This window comes from Centrocercus urophasianus, unplaced genomic scaffold, assembly GCF_019232065.1.
Source record: "Centrocercus urophasianus isolate 14NV4802_14NV808 unplaced genomic scaffold, USGS_Curo_1.0 seq_17, whole genome shotgun sequence".
In the NCBI taxonomy this organism is placed as follows: Eukaryota; Metazoa; Chordata; class Aves; order Galliformes; family Phasianidae; genus Centrocercus; species Centrocercus urophasianus.
The window spans coordinates 15,170,143-15,188,453 of NW_024884722.1; the positions used below are offsets into that span (position 1 = coordinate 15,170,143).

General features: G+C 35.7%; 1 protein-coding gene across 5 annotated transcripts in view; it reads left to right on the plus strand.

Moving 5' to 3' along the window:
• The window catches only part of PLCE1 (phospholipase C epsilon 1), a 126,019-nt gene that overhangs the window by 39,439 nt on the left and 68,269 nt on the right, over positions 1-18,311 (plus strand). For 4 of the 5 annotated variants that reach the window (XM_042817883.1, XM_042817884.1, XM_042817885.1 and 1 more), the window contains exon 2: positions 2,792-3,077. In XM_042817883.1, the coding sequence (XP_042673817.1) occupies positions 2,792-3,077 (286 nt within the window). Of the gene's footprint in view, positions 1-2,791; positions 3,078-10,173; positions 10,396-18,311 lie in introns of those variants that run through there. The other variant, XM_042817887.1, reaches the window with a different exon arrangement.

Below are 18,311 nucleotides of genomic sequence, written 5' to 3' on the forward strand. Positions count from 1 at the left end.
CACAAGTGAACCAGGAGCGATGCCCCAATTACAGGAGGTTGTTTTTGAGGAGTGACTGTCAGTCTAACGCTGCATTTTCCTCATTTTGATTCGTGTTCATTGTTAATTAAGGTAATCATTCTTCAGTAGAGAAAATAAGTGATACAAGTCAATATAACTGTATCTGGCAGGGTGAGCCCTAAGCCCTGGTTTAAAATCAACCTTGTCTCCTGGGCAAAATTACGCTTCCCCATTGCCTGGTGCAATCTCACTGAAAGATGATTTTCTCTATCAGTTATCTGAGGATAAATGCATATAGTATGAGTAGAGTAGTTCTGTCGGAAGGGACCTGCAGGGATCATCCAGTCCAACTGCCTGACCACTTCTGGGCTAACCAAAAGTTGCAGCATATTTGTGAGGGCTTTTTCCAAATGCCACCGAATATGTTCCTATTCTGATGGTTTTTGTTCATTTGATGGCAGGTAAGTTTTGTAACCTTGTCTGTTTGTAGAAGTTTTGCATGCAGAGCTTTGACCCGTCAAAACAGACACTATTTGAAAATGTTACATGAAGCGCAGAGTCTTTGGAGACAGCTAGTGCCCTGAAGTCTACTTTTATACAATGGAGATTAACACCATTATTCTATGTGTAATCTCTCCAGCAAAACACTGTCGCCTATTTCTGTCAACAAATGGTTTCTTTGCTTTGGCAGCTGAAAGAAATTTCAGTTGTGTAGGCAACAAAACATGCCTTTATAAGTTGCAGGACCCAATTTTAAAAATATTTTGGAAGGTAACTGTGGTTTTGAAAAGTTAAATTATTTTCATTAACTAAATATTTTTTTAAAACAAGCTAAAAAGACTGATTTCGTCTACTATGTGTGACATACTCATGATCTGTGTACAAGGCAAGTCCAGCAGCACACCTTGTGGAAAGCTGTGTCAGGTGGTGTCAATGGCTATAATAGATGGCCATGCCACAGCTCCCTGCAGACACTCACCATTTACCAGGGCAATAAGAGTGGGTTTTCTTTCTGAATAAAAGTGGAAGCGTGTGACGTCCTTTCTGAGAGTCAAAAAATTCCCAAAACATGCTATATTTCCAGTGGAATTGAGTTATATAAGTCATAGGCACCATGCAAAAAATATATATATATTTAAATTTTGTTAATAAATATCTGTTCTCTTTTTGAAATCATTGATTTACATCAGTAGTTAATAAATTACTACATTTTGAACAAAAGTTACCATTGTCCCTAAGAAGTTGCTAATAAAAAAAATTAAAGCCAAGATGAGACGAGTACTCTATGACTTTTATTTGGTTTCTTGTTTATGACATAAAAAAACCAAAAACTTCCCAACTTTTGAATTTAATAGTGTTTTGTAGAGGGTCCTTGTGGAAGGTGGGCAGTTGACCCCCCCACCTAATGGCTGGGACACGCAAGTGTATGAAGAAAATGCATTTGTACAGATCTGTGTGCTGGGGACTGCTCACCTCCCCTTTTTCTGGGCTGGGCTTGGGTCTGTCTCCCTGGGATCATGGGTGCTGCTGACATACAGAATGGCCAGGTTGTGCAAACAGTGTCTCAGCATTTAACCAAGTATGTGTATGCTTGCAGTGTAGAACTGGATGTGCTTCCTGCCTTGCTAGTGGTTATCTGGATTTTTTTTATATGGGGGGAAGAGTAGCAAAAAGAGGCCATGAATCGCAAGAAGTCATTGTACCATCAACTTACTTCCTTTGCACATCTAAGGAGTAAAGACAAGAAAAGCATATATTTTGATTTCCTACGGTAATAACAAATTGGCTATGAAAGTAACTATCTTAGACAAAAACAACTTATTTAATAACACTGACATAATGTAGGATGGCAGTTATATGCATATACACTGAGTGTCTTGGGAAAAAAACCCTGAAAATTGTCTTGGCATCTGTCAAAGTAAGAGATATAATGACTCTTTCCTATGTTAATTTTTTAGTTTAGTAGTTTTCACTATGCAATTATAAATCACAGAAGTTGAAACAAATTTATTAATGTTTAAATTAATTAATTATTTATGAATAAGTCAACATACAAGAATGCAAAGAATCAAGTCTCTCCTTGTATACTAAATGAGAAGATTTCTTCCAGATTCTTGCTTTGATCATTATACTCTTAAATAAGCAAACATTACTTAGTTGCTAAGCCACAGACTGAAGTTCATTAGTGTGTTAGCACAAATATTGGAAAAAGAGTACTAAACCAATATTAGATAGAGGACCTGCGCGTAGGCTGGAAGTAATGCAATGAACATGACACCAGAACATTCTGAATGATTGCTCACAGTGATTAAAACCATTTCTGTTTACAAAAACCCGCCCTACTCGGCAAGAAAAAGTGCAACCCCTGAGTGGATCTGTTTTTCTGCTACTGATATCTGTAAGGCTTTACTGAAAATACAGGATATTTAATAGCCTTATAAATACTTTTGTGTATACTCTTTATTTTAAATATTGACCAGATGTACTGCTCTTTTTGTCTATTCATGATCCTTAAAAACAGCTTTCAGTAGAATGCTGTTAACTGTAGATTTAAAGCCACAGTACCATCTTATTTAAATAGTCTGTGTAGAAAACCAATTCAAAATCTCTGTAAGTCAGTTCGAGTTTCTTAGGTACTTTAGGTTTAATGCATAAATGTAGCATTTAACATAGCACCCTCTTGTAGAGGCTGTTGATCTTTATATCAACTCAAGCTAGTTTGGATTTTTTTAAAAATATTTTTATTATCCTAAGCAAATGGACTAACTTCAACCTTTCTTATTTCTCACAGATCCTCAATACTGTGAGGGAAGAAGGAGCAGAAGACATCTTTGAATACTTTCCTCATCTTTTGAGAAAACTCCCAGCCTTACATACAACCTGTAAATGCAAAGGTGATGGTTTATGTGTAAAACCATGTGCAACAGGTGCTTGCTCTCAGTATCGTGCCACTTTACAGAGGACTGCGCTCTCTAACTACATAACTGGTGCTTTACTAGAAGCAACTACATCATTAGGAGCAAGAAGTGGTCTTCTAAATATCTTCGGAGGATCAGCTGGAAGAACAATGCTTAAAGGTAGTAAAGATTTAACATTTGAACCTTGACCGTTTTAAGTGCAGGGAGTATTGCAAAGTATTGTATAATATTCCATGCTTTATATATCATAAAAAAACTCCCATGTTCTCAAAGGTCTATATTTGCAATTCATTCTGTCATAATAACTAGCATTATTGGTTTAATAAAGTAAAAATACCTCCAAAACAGAAAAGAGTATTACAGAACAGACATGTTTTCAACATTTTTCTTTTTGTAACATTCCTGTAATATCCAAATATCCAAAGATAATGCTGAAGCCACTATTGTTAGGGTTCTCCTTTCTATGATATTTCTTAGTTAAGAGGAGCTCCTGTTCATGATATGGTTTGGTTTAGGACTTCAGAAATACTACGCTCAGTTTATTTTGTTGTCATTATGCAGCCAGTTGCCAGCACAGAACTGTCTGGTAAGTATATACATTTGATTACAAATTTACTGTTGATCTTCTCCTGGATTCCTCATCTTTTTAGGATCTGATCATTCTGAAGAATGGGGGTATTTTCTATGTGGATAATACCTATTGATGATGGCTGCTGCATATTAACGTTGCATGCTGATGGTCTTAGTATCAAGTAAGATTATCATTCTGTCATTTAGTGCAGTCAGTTTATGAAGTTAAACTAGAAAAAATGCATGCTTGGTGTGAATTCATTGCATTGCAACAGGATTTTTGTACAGAACAGTAACTGCTTTTAAATTAATTTGTAATTACAGCCTAGTATATTTCCAAGACTACTGTACGCATTTGGAGATTTATCATCATGCTACCTTGTAACAAAAGGAGTAATATCTCAGTTGTATAACTGTAGAATTGAAGCATGTGGATGTATGCCCCAGAGTTTTACAAGAAAATGACAAAATCACTAGAGGATTCTAAGTATAGTTCCTTAATACAGACACTGTCATCATTTTCATAGGCAGATAGTGATATAATATGTATTCAGATCAGGTTATAAAACTTGCATCCCAGCGTGTGACCCTTTCTAGTTTTAAATAGTCTCTCTTCAGATAAATCAAATGAGAGGGAATGTCTGTGGTGGTAGGACAGGTACAGATGACACCTGAGTGAATTTCAGCAGTATGTGGAGCCACATGAGTAGGCTTTAAATATATTCTGAGAAACAGATGTATGTATAGTGCAATGTCCTATTCTGATAGGGTTTTTCATTTTCCTTGTGCCTGGTAAGCCCAACTAATGACTGTTACCCTAGGCCTGAGACAATAGTTTTTAGAGTTTGAGGTAGTACCTGCACATGTGCATTGTGAACCAAGAGACTTTGTACTGGTTTGGGGATCTCTGCAGTGTGTTATTGGTGTACGCTTGTGTTGATGTTCATGCAGATTCTTAAAAGCATTATTTTAATCTATCCAACACCCTCTCTTACTACTGGATTTAACCTCAGGTTTAGATGAGATTACCTTCTGGGTAAAAAGTTTCAGTTGATAACAGATCTGTTGCCAAATGCGTTATGGGATTTACTGTAAGATGCAGCATGTCATCTGACCAATTCACGTTGTGCTTAAAAAGCAATTAATTGTATTGGCTCTCATGTTGTTTAGTAGTGAAGAAATGTCCTTCAACTGGTGGTTCACTGCTCTCCAGAAATGGTTCAAACTTGCACATTTGTCACCTTGCTTTCTTAGACGAGCTGGCAGTACATCTAAGTTATTTGTCTCATGTTGCAGAGAGGCCAGGGAGGTGAAAATATGTATCTGCTTTGGCAGTCAGAGGTTGTGAGTGTTTCAGTGTAGTGCGCTGCCCTGAATTACTAACAGCAGCAGAAAATAAGCTTTGTATCCTTCTAGCTTGTACTTCTTGTCAGCTAGCCTGTTGAAGAAAGGGGGGAAGACTGCCCTCATCTTTTTTTTATTGTTTTGATCTGAAATAGCAGATGTTTCTCGTAACTGTGTTTCACAAGCTATGACAAGAAAGGACAGATTTTCAAGTGTTGTGTGAGAGCGTAAGTCTTACAGTTCTTCCTTTAAACTTGTACTTGAGAAAGAATTTAAAATTTAGGAAGATGCCTTGGTACAATTGAAGGTCCAAGTATGAGGTCCCAGATAGAAGCGCAGCAGATCACTGATTTGTTTCTTTCAGAAAGACAAATTACAGACATGTCTAGTTTGTACAGCACAGAGCAGCATAGAGACACTTGACCTCTTGCTGACTCACTGTGACCCAAACCAAAGTGCTCTCATGATGCAGGGAAATACCCTACAGTAATTTATCTGAGAACACTATAAGCAGCTGCAGCTAATAGTCTTCCAAAACATTAACTTTTCTGGTATTGGCAGTAGATGAGATAGAGGTAGCTTGAGCATCGTGGCACTATGCCTCTCTGTCGAGAGGTAAGGAACCATATTAATAATTTGAACTAAGTAAAAGAGACAATTAGCAAGTGAAAATTTAAACACCAATTGCACTGTCCTAAGTGGGAATATAATGTGTTACAAAAGCAAAGGATTCTATGCATCATTTCAGTATCTCCAAAAGTAATTTGCGATGTTACATTGGCATAAATACAACTTGTTGGACTATCTAGCACTTTTCTGCCACTCAGAAATTTGAACTCAAACTCAGAATCATAGAATACTAGAATTATTTGAGCTGGAACAGACCCTTGAAGGTCATCTTGTCTAACTCCCCTGCAATGAACAGGGACACCCACAGCTCAATCACATTGCTCAGAGCCCTGTCCAGCCTGACCTTGAGTGTCTCTTCTTGAGCCCTCCAGTGAACAGTCCAAGCTCTCTCAGGTTGTCCTTGTTGGGGAGGTGTTTCATCTCTTGAATAATTTTTGAAGCCCTCCTCTGGATGTGTTCTAACAGGTCCATGTTTCTCTTGCTTTGTTCTATAAACACTGCAATATTTAAAGTTGTTGCAATTAAATGCTGAATGAAGTGATCAATTATTATGAAGTAATTAAGATGTTTTTGTGGTGAGTCCAGTTTGATAGCTATTTTACCTTGGGAAAAACTAGGTACGTAAAAGTGCTACTGAAGACTTGACAAATACTCTTGCATATTGAAGTAAAAGCCTACATATCAGACACTCTGAACTGATAGAAAGTGGCAGTTCTAGGGTCAGACTTCATCACCCCTCTTTTCTTCTGGGCTCTTATTCCTGGAAACTGTTTTCATTTCAAAAAAATCCTGGAAGAAAAGGACAGAGGCAAACTCACCTTGCACTATTATTGTCAAGTACTTCATCTTGTCAAATTATTTCCTGGATTTGAAATCTCTGAATTGCCCTAGGTATTTGTATGTGTATAATGTACTTAAGTTCAATGGATTTATAGGACTTCAGCAAAATGTCTACTTGTAACATAAGCAAAATTCTTTTGTGTTAAAAATATGCCGTGATTAATATTTTACCTTTTAATGCCTGTATATATTCTCTTGCGTTTCATTTAAACATATTATTCCTAGGTAATTCTAATCTTACTTTTTAAGGTACTTAGGACTAGAAGAGTTGCATATGTCTTACCCAAAAATTACTAGTGACAAATGATTTTGAAGAAAAATGTGTTTTAGTAATGTATTTGAAACAAGATTTAAGTTATTCATTTTTCAAGTAAAAAAAAAAAAAATGCAGGCTTCAGATTATTGGCTTTCTAAAATTTTTTTTTGCTTTTAAAATTAAATGTAATAAAGATGAGTGGGAACTCTCATTGAAGGTCCTTTAAAATCTTTCCTTTCACTGTACAGTTAGAATAATTCTACCTTGTTCTGATCACCAGTACACCAATACAGGGGAGAAGGAAGTCTTTCTGGTACAAAAGACATAAACCATTTAGAGATTACCTCACAGATCTGTAACATTAGTTCAGTCTGAAAGCAGTAGAATGCTAATGCCCAAGGGTTGAAGAGTGGGTGGACTCATGAGTTCCACACGCAGACCTCCAAACCAGAACTCCCAGTCACGTGAATCTGGGAATGAGAGTCTTTAAGAAGGGGTGTAGGGCTGCTTTGTAGCAGAGCAGCAGGGCTGGAAGTGCTGCTCTCAGCTGGCTCCCTGCTGAGGGGCTGCAGCTCAGGTCCTGCTGGCCCAGGGGCATTCTGAGTGTGGGCTGTCGGGAACCACCAAGGCCTGCAGTTCCCACAGCTGGTCAGTGAAGTTCACATCCTTGTCAGTGTCCTTGTTACAATAGAGAGCATAATTTTCACTTGCAACTACTGAAGACATTCCAGCTGCACTGTTTTAGTGTCTGTATGTAATTCAAAATTTCTGGTTAGTAAGAAATTTTGGGAATGTCTTTCAATACAATTTGGATTGGAACCAGATTTCTTTCCCTAGAAAGGAAATCCTGCTTCTCAGCCTGTTCAGTTTCATGCAAATTAATTGTTATAAAAGTTTATTTGTAGTTGTTTGAGCCAGAATTTTCACTGGAATGGGTTTAAAGGACATAGTTACTGTTGCAGTTCATGTGTTGTTGACTTTTTTTTTAAAAGATGAAGTGGAAAAGGCGTTGTGGGTTTTTTTTTTTCCTTTTTTAATCATAAAGAAGGAACTAGCATCTGTGAAAATGCTCTTGCTTTATATCCGATACCTGTATGCAGTCACCGTAGAAATGAAACCTGTACCCTTCTTTCCCCTTTCCCTCCATTAGAGAATAACTTTGTATATATCCCTTACTGCTCTTTTTGAGATTCCAGAGCAAGGTCACCAAGGACTTGAATAGACAACAATTTTTGACCAAGAGCAGTAGAAAACTGATTTGTTTATATACAGGCAGGCTATACTGATCTTAAGAAAGGAGACTCTTTTGGGTTTACATGGCAAGGTTTCGGTAGTGGAGGGGACACTAGGCACAAAGAATTAAACTCTGCCAGCACTGCTCTTCTCACACTTATGTCTGTCTTTCTGGGAATTGTAATATATATTGCTGCAAGATGGAAAGATATGTAATTGAGCTAGGCAATATGTGCATTGAAGAAGTTAACTAATGTAATTAGCCTGAGTAAAAAAAAAAAAAAAAAACCAAAATTATTTTCATATGTACAATGGTTCCTTTGGACAGAACAGGTAATGGACACGTTGTGCTGGAAGTGCAAGTTTATATAAGTCTAGATATCCTAACTAATGCATGGAGTTAAACAGTTTGCAAACAACTGAATTTAGGATATTTCTTATATAGCTTTTTGTTCCATTCATATTATTTGGCAGTTTGATGCAGTCTTTTAAATTATGCGGGTGAATCTCTGCTTCCAGCAGTCCTTCTGTTTGATAGGCTATAGCTGCTGTTCCCAGCAGAAGAGAATTTAAATGTATAGCATGGGTCTGCCCCTGTTGTGAGAGCTGTGCTGTGAGGAAGGAGATGCAGTATGTACTAATGTATCTGTGATGATGGACAAGTGATGGGAGAAGATTGATAGGTAGGATAGTGATTATAATTTTAAAATCACATTTTTAAAATGAAGAGTAATTATTATTCAGAAAAAAGGAATAATTCAATGGGATTCTAAGTGCAGATAGTTAATCCCTAAACTACTTATTATTGTTTATTATTTTAAAAGTCTGAACATTTGTTTGAATGGGCCTTGTAAAAGTAATTTCCATGGGAACTTTTGAAGTGTAGACTGGAACTTTTTGGTTTGTTTATGTTAGCATGTCAATCAGAAGCAAAGAAAACCCCAAGGACCTCAAACCTCAAGATGACTTAGAGTCATCTGTAAAGATTCCATTGAAGTTTTGTTTCTAGGAAACAAATCAGAAGAGAATCAACAATTGTAGGATAATGTTTTTTTATTTATAACCAGATTTATTTCTTTATTTATTTTAATAATTTCGAGATACATTGTGTAGTTTTCTTCTTAGAACCAAAATTGTTCTGATTCTTTTCTTTAGGTTTTCGGTTAGTCACTGTTATAGTTAGTGGGAAAATCTGTATTATTGACCCTATTGCAATGAGAAATATTTAATTGGATGGTTAATTTTATAGGGAAATGGCATTAATAAAATTGATATTTACAAATGAAATCAATTTTTAATTCCTGTACTGTATGCCCATAATAGTCCTTACACTATCTTATTTAATATAAATTCTTCAGAAATCTAAGTGCAATGGTTTTCAACCAGAAGTTGGAAATAATCCTAAATTGCTGTTCTTCTAATTAAGAAAGAACATGCTGGTGTTGTCAGTGAGAAAACAGTGGTACACTGGCTGTGTTCCCTGATAGTTCCTCCTGTAAAGGTTTTTCAGACAAGACGTATATTAATTGTATAAACAAAGTGACTCTAAGTGTAATACTTGCATTCCAGGTCTGCACAGATCACTCCCTCCAACTTCCTGGGGAAATGGAGAGAAGTTTCTAGTGGCAGTGTATTGTTTTTCAACCTCGTGTACTCTAGCAAATTTCATAACTAATTTTTCACTGATGTAGTCCTGCTGCTTGTGAAAGTGATGTAAACCGTGTGTAGACAAGGCTAAGGTCAGAATGAAGAAAAGCCATAAAAATGTGGGAGTGAGACATGGATGGCTGCTTGGATCAGGGCATAGTATGGGTGCCCATGTAGCTTGCCAGCATAAGGACAGCCTCCAAGTCTGTTGTCTAAGTCCCACAATCTGTAATTTCTTTACAGTTAATTGCTCTTCTGGAAGCCTCAGGAAGGTTTTCTTCTTCTTTGCCTCTCAAAGAAACTTCTCTGGATCCTTGCCTAAGTCATAGCCCTTTGTCTGGCTGCAGCCAGCGCTGCTGGTTTTATTGGAGGCTGCAGCTCGGAGCACAGCAGAGCTGTGAAGGCAGGGCATTCGCTAATAAAGAAATCCGTGCCGCTGTTCTTGTAATGCTTCGGCTGAAGTTTCCTAAAACAAAACTAACTCAGTTTATTACTTTTGGCCTGTTTAAACAACAGTGATATAAATATAACTTGTGCAAAAGTTTGGGTGTAGGCTCTTATTTCTTAATATATTTAAGGACAAAAATCCAGCAGAATTAAAATGGCTTTTGTTTATAACTCCACTGTCAAAATCAAATGCTTTTAGTCTTAGCAGGATGCACGCTACTCCTTAATTTGTAAACTTCCTTCCATTCGAGTCCCAGTATTACAGCTTTTATCTGGGGAGGTGGGTAACCTGACCTTTCAGCGAGCAAGCCAAATGCATGTCTTCTTCATGGCTTACACAAGGCACGTCAGTTATGCATTTTGCCACAGTTTGTAGCTTTAAACTGAGCAGCTGTTGCCTGACTGTTAGTTTGGACAAGTGCAGCGCGCAGGCTTTGGACGGTGTTGGAAGTACCTGCTCTGCTGGCATTTTAGGAGGAATCTGAGATTCAATGGAGGACGCTTTTGCTGGTAAGATTTACATTTCTCTGGCCTGCAATACAAGGCTCTGATTATATTTAGGTAGTTAAAAAAAAAAGATAGTTTTATTTCTAGAGTCAGAAGTGAACTAGGTGGACATTTTCTAATCTCATGTTGGATCTATAATGTCTATGTTTAATAACAGTGCTGTAAGGACACTTAGAACTATTGCTACATGGAAAACAAAGTAGGGATTTAAAATAAACAATATGAAATAAAAATGCCTCTCAGTTTTAATGTGTATTTTATATTTCAGCTTGTTTGAGAATGTAATATCAGTGTTTGTATGTAGTTTAAGTTTACTTCGCATTTATTTGGTTCACATTGCAACTATTTCAATATCAAGTTATGTCATGTGACATTCCTGTTTTGTGTTCTATAAAAGTGAGCGACTCTTGCAAAAAGTGCTGGAGTAAATATGAATGTCAGATATAATCAGATTTTTAAGAGCATTAGAAACAGGAAATTTTTTTTTATGTTTCACGAATGACTCAAGTTTTACAGGTTAGTAACATATTTTTGCATGTAAATCCACTCTTGATTTTTCTTTTCCTTTTGCAACTCTTGCTCTTTTTTCTTCATTTTGTACATATACTGAGTGTGTACATACCAGTAACCAGTCTGTGTTTAGTGGATTCTTGAGGCAGATTGTCTCCTTTCTGAATGACATGAAGGCATAGCAGCATATAAAAAGCCTTTTGCTACTGACTGGCCATAAACACCTATATTCACATATATGAAGCTGTCATGTATAACTTGATTGAATGACAGTAGCATTTTACTCTGTATAAGGAATGTCTTATGTGCTAACCCTCATGTTTCCCTAAACTGACTGTGAGATAACAGCTATGACAAACATTCACCATCCACAGAGGTGGTATCTTGTTGCAATAGAAAGATTGTATTGGTTGTCAACACCTTCATTTTAATTTCAGTGATTTAGAAAGTGCAAGGGAAAAAAAAAAAAACTCTCGGAGCCTTTTTTGGCTGATTTGTAATGTTTTGGTTTTGATTTGGAGTAGAAAAATGCACGCATTTTCTAGAAAATAAGCCAAGATAAGAGTTTTTTGCAAGTGCATAGATTGTTTGGGTTTTGTTTAAGGGACCTCATATTGGCAGCATTTTCTAATATGTAAGTATGTTCTTTAGAAATAGTTGTTGTGTATAAAAATGTATTAATGGATATTTTAATAATTCTGAAAGAAGTATAAATTACCAGTGATATTTATCAATAATGAATTGAAAATATTTTGCTTACAAAATACCAAAACGGTAATAAAAGAATTGGAAATACAATATGAAACTATAACAATCTTTAAATATTTATTATGAATTCTTTTAAGGGCTTTACACAATTGTACAGCAATTAAATATCTTTATTTTAAATTGCCATGGAGTGAGTACAACAGGTTTTATGCACTCTTGCAGGCTTCTTTATGAAATTGAGTGTTCAGATCTTCTAGAAGAGGAATAAATCTGATGCTGTTACATTAGGTTCCCCTGCCGTCCTCAATCACCCTTTCAATCTCCCTTTTCTCTGCTGTATTGGAATAAAGCAGATGCCTTTTGACTTCATGGAGAAGGGGTCTTTCCTGAAACTGTTGTTCACTGGGGAAAAAAAGAAGTCTTAGTCTGAAAAAAAAATTGAAGTTTTGAGTGCCTTTTACTGTGTTACTGTTCAATTTAGGAAAGATTTCATCTGAAGTTGTGCGCTTGTATTTTCTTCTTCAAAATTAAGTTGCAGAGCTCTGCAAAGAAATTGATCAAAAATTTCTTTAACGTGAAGATTTATTTGCAACAGTGGAGTAGTTATTGAACTGTTATAAATATGTATGGTCTTCTCTGTAAATTCTTGTGAGATTTTTAAGAATAAACACTCTTTTACTGGGCTTTCAAAAGTTGAGGAATTCAAACAGGTGACATTGTCTTTGGACTCTGATCCTGAAAATTACTGTGTCTAAAGACATCATCTACGTGGGCTTTATGCAACTGCACTTTGATTCTGTATTTGTAGGTATTAATATGATTTCATTCTGTCTCTAGCTATGGAACTGTAGCCACAGGAACTGCATTGAAAATTTTACTAATCTCAGGAGGGCATCACATGGCAAACACACAACTTTATTTTCACATGCTTCATCATCCAGTGGCCTATAGGCCATTATAGCATGAACGTTTCCAAGTAAGAAACCAGCACAGTAACTAATGTGAAGTCTAAGTGATCAAGAAATGTTTAGAATGGTCAGAAAATAATGATTTTGCTTCAGTTTCTGGTTATTTAACTTATTATTATTATTTCATAATAATTACCTGTGGTTTTGTGTCAGAGTAGGCACATACTTAATTGAGGACAATGCAATTAATATTTTATGAATTTATTTGTGGTGTCATACATTAAAGCACTGTGAAATAATTTTGTTACTATTTAAATTTAATAATATTTTAAGAGAGAAACTGAACACTAAAAATCACATTTTCATCTAGGTTTCAAATTGTTGTAATATCCTGTACTGTTAGTTCCATGATGTAGAAAAGATCATTTTAAAACACATAGTACTCTCTTACTTCATAGGTAAATGAGTTGTAAATGTAAGACTTACTAAAAACCGTCACAAATTCATTAATACAAAATTATGCCTTTAAATTCGATTTCTAAAAAAACCTAAATCAATATTTGCATAGCTTGGAAATTCACATTTATTTTAATGAGAACAAAATTGCTCTTGTTATATTACTTCTGAATGAAGAAATGGAAATTGCAGCCACTTAATTGATAGTAAAATATGATCAATATTATATTGTTTCTCACTGACAAAAATAAGTATTAGAGTCATGAATGTAAGAAGCTTCTGCTTCTACTATTCAAAAAATAACTCAGTCTTTGTCAGAGTGGAAGGACTAGTGAAATTGGCAAAAAAACCCACTTGTTGATTACAGTGCCTCACACACTTTCTGTTGTTTACTTATGGTGTATTTTGGTAACGTGTTTGCATTTTTTGCTGGGGGGGCACAAAATAAGAAGTAGAAGAAAAACCTGCCGTGGTGTTCTCACAGTTGATGACCAGCTTTGAGCACTTTTTTCAAAGAACATGGCCCTAAGAAGGTGTGGATGCCCCATCCCTGGAGTCACTCAAGATTAGGCAAGATGGGGCTCTGGGCAGCCTGAACTAGTGAGAGGTGTCCCTATCCATGGCAGAGATTGAAACTGTCTTTAAAATCCCTTCAAAACCAAACCTTTCTATGGTTCCACGATTCCCTAGGAAATGAAACAACTGAAAGGAATTCAACCCAGAGCTGAAAAAAGAGCAAAGTTACAGAAAATGTTGTCAGTGGAGAAAGACTGAAAACAAAATGTATTTGCTCTATAGAGGAAGTACTGGAGCTGCATGATAATCTCCTGCTACTGTAAGGAGAAAGTAAACAGACTGTCCTTTTTGTCTACTGGGAATGAGGCAAAAAAAGAAGAAAAAAAGAAGAATCTCACATGCAAATAACAAGTATCATGATAGAAAGGAGATTTGGTGGAGAAGGGAGTTCCATCAAATTTAAGAACTTCTCCACATAGATGGCACTTAAAGAAAATGGGTTTAGATAGTGTTGGCTGGCAAAACCACCAAGACAGATGTGGCAAAAGTTGTGAAAACAGAGGTGCATGGACTGAATACAGAGGGGCTCATTTCAGAAAGATCTTACATGAAAGAAAAAGCTTGTGGAGAGAAAAAAAAAAAATTGGTCGTTGAATAATGATGGCAGAGCAGACTGTAAAATAGAAGGGCTATAAGAATATGATAGGGAAAAAAAGGCAATTCATAAATTGTAAAGGCTATAGAGATACCTCTAGCTATGGTCAAACAACCTCTATAAAATGTCATATGTTTTAACCCAGTAACCTTTGTTTTAATCTCAGCAGTTGGTAGACAGTAGTGTTCACGCAAAGCCTTTGGAGGAACACTTAGAACAAACCATCCACATGCATAGCTTTTTCCAATGGTCATTGATGCTCATAGTCATAGGGATGTGACTTGTTTCTCATTTGAGCTTGTCTGTCATCAAGTACAAACTGTTTATTCTTGTTATGCTTTTTGCTGTTGAATTAAAGTCTTTAAAAACTGGTATGTTTTCCCTGCTGGAAATGCTTATATTTATAGAATAGTCAAAGAACCTCTCAGTTCTTATTTAGTGCACTAAAGCTTTGCACTTCTGATCTAAATCTTTCCCTTCTACTCATAAACAGCTCAGCCCTAGAAAAATTTTATAGTTCTTTTGTGCATGCTCTGTGGCTTGTTCACATCTTTAGAAAACAGAAGAGATGATACTGTGTTATTGGTGTCATCAGTGGTTTGCAGAGAAGGAGCTCTCTTTGCCATCTCCTTTTTTGCCATCTGAAAAAAGAAAGAAAATGAGGGATTTTGGTTTTTGTGTCTTAGTGTTGTAGTTAGTCTAACCCTCTGCTCAAAGCAAGACTGAGGCATTTTGTGAACAATGTAGTTGACAAAGTTTTCATGTTAGGCAAGGCTGGCAAACACCTTTTCCAGTACAATATGCTAAAAGCTAGTGACAAGGACACAATTCATGAAGTAAAGCTGAAGTAAAACTTAGGACTGTTTAGCAGAGATTTGGTGTAGTAGGTGGAAAATCCCATGGGGAAAAAATAAAAAAGAATAAATAATTTCGTTTTTACTGGTGGCAACAGTATAATCTATGTAATTATGCTCCATTTGCTTGAAGTTAATTTTGTATAACCATATCCCTTCTAATTCAGCTTTTACTAATTCCCAAGCAACATGAGCCAAACAAACAAAAGTACAAAATCATTGCTTGTAGCCTGGCTGAATTAGAGATCATTACTAAATCCATAAAAAAGATTTCTTGGATAAGTAGTATTCGAATCTTTCATATGTAAGGTAGGAAGAAATAGGTGATACTGAGGAAAGCCATATATGTTGAAATCTGCGTTATGAAGTCAAGGTTTGCTTAATGCCTTGTGTAGTCTATTGTTTTCACTCTCAGCTTCCGAAAGTGTGCTGGCTCTGTTCTCTGCAGTTTGCTGTATGTCACTAATCTTTCCATGTCTTAAACTTCTGAGTCATCAAACACGTTTGGCCAAATCAGGCAAGCTCATTCACTGTAGTTGAGGAAAGAAACAAAATCTCAGCTCTGACATTTCAGCAGTTCTTGTGATTGTACTGAGTACTTTTTGTTGAGTTACACTGTATTTTTGCTGTCTCAGGACTATAGATTCTTTCCTGGACTTCACAGTTTGTTAAGCACACTGGCATTTCCATTGGGATAGATGCATACTTTAGAAGTAATAGTCAGCTTTTGAGGAAATCTGTCACATTTACTCAGATCTGGGCCCACGCCAGATATTCTATGACTCTAGTAGTCAATGATTCAGATGTGTTGCTACTGATTCTCCTAATAAATTTGCAGATCAAATTTATGTACTGTTATGTAGCTCTATAAGTAATTCAGTTGAACAATTTAATTAAATTTACTGGATCCGAATGTAGAGAGGCAATATCCAAAAGACTTAACTCATGGTTCATGTGCCAGTCTCTGTTATGAGTGCATTAATATGAATGAATGCATCTACTGAAGTTTTTTTGGTGCAGCTGAGAATCTTGTGCATATTTTGTTGATTGCTCTAATCCACATGAATTTGAATATTTCATTCAATGAAATGTTCTAAGTTCATTAACAGTTTAGGTATGTTTACCATGTTGCTAATGTATTTACTTTCCAGTGCCTTTATAGATAATATTTAAATGCTGTAGTTTGTTAATACTGCCATACTTTTCAGTTACTGAGATTTATATTTTCATATAGGAGTTGCAAAAGATTCAGTATTTTCTGACAAGCTTAATTTTAGGTCACACCACTGTATTCCATGGAAGTTCAAAGTTGCTCTTGTATTTGATGACATATGTGTAGTAGGTGAATTTTGCTTTTGACAGTAGAAGTTTATGTGTGTATTTATGTAGGCTACCTGCACAAGATCAGTGCTTTTTTTTTTTTTTTTTTTTTTTTTTTTTTTTTTTACCTTTTTCTTTTTTTCTGAGAATATTGACAAGGAAGACATTTTACTAGCTTATCAAGAAGTACAGAACGATTTTTTAAAGAGCTTAAGATACGTACATGTTCAAACCAAATGCTATTCTGAAATAAAATAACTAGAATGTCTGGGAATTTATTTTTTTTTGTTTGGGAAGATATTTTTTATTTACTTGTTTGGAATACTAATTAATTCTCCTGAAGAAGTATTTTAAATATATGCTGAGGGCTCTAGTTTTATACAGAATGCAAGCAATTTCACAAATAGAGAAATCATCTTGACTAGTTATATATTCACAAATAATGATACATTTTCTTAATGTATGTTATGTTCTCATTTCTACACTTATTGGCTGTACAGTCAAGAATAGTTTTTGGTGTTATGAATAGTCTTTTTGTCATAGGTGTGTATGTTGAACATAAGAATCTATTGCTAGCACACATGTAAGTAATTAGAATTAGAGTATTAGCAGTAGGGGTTTACAGCATGAGGAAAACATTGATAAGGTGCTATCTTGGCCCTGTCAGTTGGTAGCAAAATTGCCAGTGAGATCAGTGGAGTCAGGATTTCATGCAGTACATTTTTATGTTTGAGTTAATAAAATTTTAAGAATTATTCCTCCCTCTGTGTCATATCAGATTGATTTCATTGCATCTAACCATCCTTGACAAAAGTCAGTCTAGGCTAGATTAAATTACTTTAAATCATGATTTGATTGTTACAACTTCTCCTTGTCATTTGTTTTATGGCAAATATCTGTCAGACTTATGGTTGGTGATGTCTGTGTAGTGTCTACTTTCCGAGCTCATGTCAGAAGTTACTGTCAACCCAGCTATGCTGCTTCTTATATATAATTTTACAGTTAACACTAAATTCTCTGTTGCCTGTAGTAAAATTTGTGAGTCCATGTCTGGACTGCACTGCTGTTGTGGTTCATATCGGAGTGATGAGGTCATGGATATGGCCACAGAAACAAAGTGTCCTTGCATTTCATGGGCTCTCTGTTCAGTGGGAGGGTCCTGAACACAGGTTTTGCAGATTTTAATTTCTCTCTTTCATTTTAAAATGTCTCCCAGCATCCTTTAAAGTGGGCTCCCAGGACAAGTCTCGGTGATTCTAGAAAGCTTGCTAAGAATAGCTTGTTGGCTGCAGTACTTTCTTAGAAGACAGACAGACATGATGTAACAGCACATACATGACTTACTGTGATGGGAAGTTGTGAAATTATGCTAATCCTTCATAAATTAATGCACTTATTATCGTTAGCTTCCCAGCATCTTGCTTATACAGCAAACCAAACTTGCTAAGAATGCCTGCTGTTAAAACTCATTTGAAAGTTTTCTGGTAATTGAGTTAATTAAATGTTTGCATTGAAATGTGCTTCCTACGGTTACCTTTCAAAATTTGAAAACTGCATTCTGAAAGGAAGAAAATATCTAATAGATTCTTTCATTTGTGTAAACACATAAACACATTATACAATTTTTTTCTATTTTTAAAAATTCATTTTAAAGCATTTCTAAAGTAACCCAATTTTGATCAGAAAAGTACTTGTAGAACTTAGCCCATTATGTCATACACCTCAGAGAAAGAGTAAAACCTGTTTCTGGTTGTTTGTCTTCTTTTTATATCCTCTTCTATTATTTCCATTATACCTCTAAACATCGAAGACATTTATTAGTTGTTAAAATAATTTTTAAGCCAAAATGCCTTTTATTCTGTCTCTAAGTATATTTCTTTAAAGTATGCATGCTTAACTCAATGGGACTGTGCTTGTATAATCCAAAATTGCTTTTGCATTAGTTAATGGATGTGCCTGTTTTAATACTAGCTTTGAAGATAGATCACACAA